Source organism: Penaeus japonicus, unplaced genomic scaffold (genome assembly GCF_977035675.1).
Source record: "Penaeus japonicus unplaced genomic scaffold, GWHDUDI00000001_assembly GWHDUDI00000002, whole genome shotgun sequence".
NCBI classification, from domain to species: domain Eukaryota; kingdom Metazoa; phylum Arthropoda; class Malacostraca; order Decapoda; family Penaeidae; genus Penaeus; species Penaeus japonicus.
Genome location: NW_028234404.1, coordinates 12,273,159 through 12,278,158, shown reverse-complemented (window position 1 = coordinate 12,278,158; position 5,000 = coordinate 12,273,159). Strand labels below are relative to the sequence as shown.

Sequence of the window (5,000 nt, the reverse complement as noted above, 5' to 3'; positions counted from 1 at the left end):
ATACTAAAATGAAAACCTATTTTTACTCTAAATCCAATGGATTTCAGAATGGGAGGAGGAGGCTTCAGCAGCAGCAAAAAGAAGGGAAAAGACAGAATGCCACAGCAAGATGCCTATGAGAGCAGCCTTATTGACCCAAGTAGCCGAGGATACGTCTATGACGAAGTGGACGACTTTGAGGATGAAAGGGACAAGAATGTTCTCAATCTGACCAAGAGGCTTATGGCTCGAAAAGAGGGCTCAAAGGTGAGGCGTAATATTGGACTTTACTCACAGGATCGCGGTATTTCCTATGCTAAGATTTCAGATTTATCAATTCATTCACAAAATCAGCCTCTCTGTATAGTCCAAGATATATAGATATGCTACAGTAGTCTTTAACAGGTAATCACATTTCACATGCATTTAGTGTTCTTTACAGAACATGGTAGGGAAATGTAATCAGTCTCCCCCCAAGTAGATGACCTCAGAATTGCTACCTATCTAGCTGTCAACAATATGATTCAATTTATATTTTAGGGAAAATATTATTTGTTGCGCAAATGTTTTATTGTATGCAAGTTTACATAGACAATGTTGATCTTCTTGATAAAGGGAAAGATTTTCATGAATACGATTCTGGTATCAGATATTAACCAATTTGCGCCAGATACAATCACGTCATGGGAATATTTCTCTCCGGTTAGATGACATCCTATCACGTTATAATCTCTCCCTCTTAATACACGTTTTACATAGTTATGTTTGTATATACTCATTGCAGTTGCATTTGCATAGACACAATTTTCTTGACTTGTCAGAAAAAGATAAAAAGATAAAAAACGTCTCAGAGCAACCCATAGAGTTGGGCAGGTAAAAAGTGCTCCAAGAGGTGTAGCAAGGTATCTTGCCGGGAGAGAGCTTGCACATGGAGGCTGCATTATCTTCACAGTGGGAGCAGTATTAGGCAAATAATCGGTCTGGCGTTAATGGTTTAAGAATGATAATTTGATAACATCCAACTTCAGTATATAATCCAAGGTTTTATGTGTTAGATGTGACAGAAAGCATTCCCAGTTGTTCCTATCTCTGTATATCCAGTAAATTTATTTAGAAGTTATAAATGAAAAGTCAGTATACATTTTCAAACCATTGTTTGTTCTTTATATAGCACCTTACTTTTGAGTATGGGTGTCATTATTGTATATCATTGTGTGTCCTGTAAACAGTTTTTTTAGTCACCTACAATCTTGCTTGGAATGAAGGACATTCATAGCATGAAAATCATTTATACTGTTAACTCGTCAATTATTTTGTAACGGTTTTCTATGCATATCAAATAACGTATCTCTGTTCCATTTTTTTGATAGGTTATTTTGTATATTATTAGAATAGTGTTTGAACATCACTGATATATTGCTTAAACATCTCAAATAAATTGCTTTAATTTTATTTATCTGTTCTTTGAGAATTGTTAATACAATCTTCCAGCTTGCTAATACTTTAATCTAACATTATCATATCACTCCCAATTTGTCAATACAAACAGGAACAAGTTCTTGGCATCGGCTCAGGGTCCTCAGATAATGAGTTTGAATACAATGATGATGACACAGATGAAGATGAAGAAGAACAGGAAGAGGATGGGGGAAAGGACGAGGAAGGTGAAGACGATGATGAACTGTTCATGGACGATGACATTGAAGATGAATACGAAGAGAGGTTGGCTGACGACAGGGCCTGGGGCAACAAAAAGTGGAGGTACATCGGCACAGACACAAGTGACGAGAGGATTCAGAGTAAGTTGAATGTTAGAGAAATTAAATTAGTAATGGAATGGACAAATATTGATGAGTATTCTGTATCAAAAGATGTTTATAAAATGAGGTGAAGAACAGTATTGATGAGAATCTACAATAATGTCTAGAGTTATATGCTGAAAAAGTTTAATGTGTGGTTAGGTAATGATTGAAAACAGCATTTGTTTAAGCTAATTAACCAAAGAATAAATTATCCAAGAAAATAAATTGTTCACAGGATATTTGAAAAAAGAACACCTTTCATTTGATATCTGGTGGTTAATCAGTGCATAGCAAATTAACATGGAGAACAAAAGGACTATCCATGTATATTATGTGATAAGTTTTTAGCTCTTTTAATCCTCTATAGAATCATCAATATTTGAACACAAAGGATCATGACAAACTAATAAAGCACATGAGATTATACCCATCACACACAAATCATAATTATCAAGGAAAATTGTCACATAGAATCAGGCAATCAGCTGTTGAGGTGGGGCAGCATTGTAAGCATTGGCATCAATCTTTCAGGGAAGCTCTACAGACAGGATGAAGAGCTGGCCAAGCTGGAGGAAGAGACAGCGAGGAAGCTCCAGGACCGCATGGCTGCTGAGCTGGAAGACCTGAAGGCTGAGGACCTCATACTGCAGGTAAGAGGTCTTGGTGACCCAAGGTGATCATTAGAGATTAAAATTTTTGTGTATATGGAGGTAGATAGATAGCTATTGATTTAAGCACTTTTAACACTGATAGATATAGATAGAAACGCGCACACATATATACTACACACACTCATACTCTATCTCTTTTTATTTGTGTGTGTGTGTGTATGCATATATATGTATATATAGATAGATAGATAGATAGGTATATTGATATATCTATATAGTGAGAGAGATAAAAAGAGAAAGTGAGCTTCCTTTTATGCTCCTCCTCTCATAATTTCCCATCCATCGACCACAGGAAGAGGACCAGGGAGAGAATGACAAGAGCACACAGGTGAGAGTGGAGACCGACATCTCAGGGCTCTCGAAGGCCAAGAAAATGCAGTTGCTGAAGAGAGAGTCACCTGAATTCCTTCCCCTCATTGAAGACATGAAAAGTGAGTGAGGATGCAATTTATTTTATTTTATTTTATTTTATTTATTTATTTTTTTTTTTTTTTTTTGTTTTTTTTTTTTTTTTTTTTTTTTTGGGGGGGGGGGGGGGTTTCTTTTCTTTGAAGATGAAACAAAAGTTATCTTTGTCCTTATTCATTTATGTTACTTAATGTAACATTGAGGTATATGTATGTATATATCTATATACCCTCTCCTCAACCTCATCCTTATCCTCCTCTCCTCCCCCTTTGGAAAAAAAAGACTTAAGAATAGTTCTTGATATTAATTTCTAAGCAGTTATCCAAAGTATTTTTCTTTTTCCCTATATACCTCTTATAATTTCTCTTCTTTTCCTCAGGCAAGTGCAACGAAATTCAGACCTTCCTGCGACCGCTGATGAAAGGAATCCAGACTGGCCATGTGCCTGATGGTCCCGCCAAACAGTATATCATCACAAAATATAGACTCCTGCTTAAGTGAGTAATTTTTTCTCTATTCTTTTCTTGTCCTTTACTTTACTTTTACTCTTAGTTTTTACTCTTCTGCTCTGTCTTTTACTTTTCTTTTACTGTTCTTCTTCTGCTAGTGCTCCTCCATCTCATTCTCATTCTATTTCTTTTCCCTGATTCATCTTTTCTAATACATCTTCTTCTTTTCCTACTCCTTCTCTTGTTCTTTCTCTTGTCCCTTCTATAAACACCTAGTCACCAAGAAGTCAATTAGCAGGCCTGCATGACCTCTCTGTTTTACCCATTTTGTAGAATTTTTGTGAAAATATACTTTTATTTCTATTCTTGTTTTTGTTAAGAATATTACAATGGTAATAATGATTATGTTGTTATTGCCAATGAAAATAATAGCATTGGAAACATGAACTTTTTGTACATTAAGGTATCAGTTATTCAGGGCAGGTAAGTCTGCTAATTGACTATGGTGACTAACACTTCCTTTGTCTGCGGTGATCATCAGTGAAAAATCAAGGTCATGATTCATATTCATACTCAGTACTTAATTTCCTTAGACCGTATTAGTCAAATATGAGGTTCGTTTATATTTATATTTTTTCCAGATGCAATAATGTTGGCTTCTGACTCATGCAAAGGATCTATAGTTCTTAATTTTAGTTTTTAACTTTAGATGATGAATATTATAATTGATGGATATTTAACCCCTTCAACACAAGGATGCGTATACTGCGTCCTCGCAGCGCTCGCGTCAAACCCGAGGACGCGCTAGCATGCTAGCATTCATATTATTATTTATTTTTAAACTTTTATTAAAATTAAACACATTATTATTAGTTTTTACCAACATATTTCAATCATTTTCCTTGGTCATCTGAGTGAGCCGAGTCACCAAGGTCACCAAGGGAGGGGCCTTCCCACACCCTAGTAAATAACCTTGTCACATCATTGGGGGAAGAGGTTACTATGCATATTTTGACATATAACACATGATGATATTATGAGGTGCATTATTATAAACTTGTAGAGGTTTTGGCTTAAAGACTTTCATGGCATAAAACTTGTTAAAAAATTTGGCGCGGCGCCGCATCTCGGTATTGCGCATTTCGTTTTCTACTGCCCGTAGTGAAGGGGTTAAAAATGGCCTTCAATAACATTACCTCATTGCAGACAGGGGATAGATTTGCTTGCCCAGTCTCTAGGATGGGTTTTATTTCAGAGCATGGTAGCTTCACGCAACATACCTTGACTTTTTCCACTCTCTTCTAGTCATTCATTGTAAAGCTAGAGCCATTTTTGTGTGTTTTACTGTATTAGGAGACTTAAATCTGTCATATCACAGGCTCTATCAGGCTCTGCAGTTGACTGAAATTGTAGTTTAGGGCCTATATCAGCTCATTATTTTCTTTATACTCAGTGTGATAGAAGTATTTCTGTTTTATGGGAGGTCAAAAAGCAACTTAATATTTTCGTATTTATGTAGTGTCATGAGCTAATACGAAACATTAACCATCCACAATGAAGAAAACATGAAGAGTTAGGGAAGTTCTTATAACTGTGAGTGCCACAATAAAAGGCATCCCTACTGGCATAGGGGCACATTGTAGACATTGGGCATTGTTTGAGCTATCTTCTTGTTTTGCCTGCACATCCTT

At 36.0% G+C, this 5,000-nt stretch overlaps 1 protein-coding gene across 1 annotated transcript in view; it reads left to right on the top strand.

Moving 5' to 3' along the window:
• Positions 1–21: 21 nt before the first annotated feature.
• The window catches only part of Sas10 (UTP3 small subunit processome component Sas10), a 9,894-nt gene continuing 4,915 nt past the window's right edge, over positions 22–5,000 (top strand). The window contains exons 1-5 of the mRNA XM_086547231.1: positions 22–246; positions 1,529–1,778; positions 2,313–2,431; positions 2,745–2,883; positions 3,240–3,357. Of these exons, the coding sequence (XP_086403357.1) occupies positions 37–246; positions 1,529–1,778; positions 2,313–2,431; positions 2,745–2,883; positions 3,240–3,357 (836 nt within the window). The 5' untranslated portion in view covers positions 22–36. The remainder of the gene's footprint in view (positions 247–1,528; positions 1,779–2,312; positions 2,432–2,744; positions 2,884–3,239; positions 3,358–5,000) is intronic.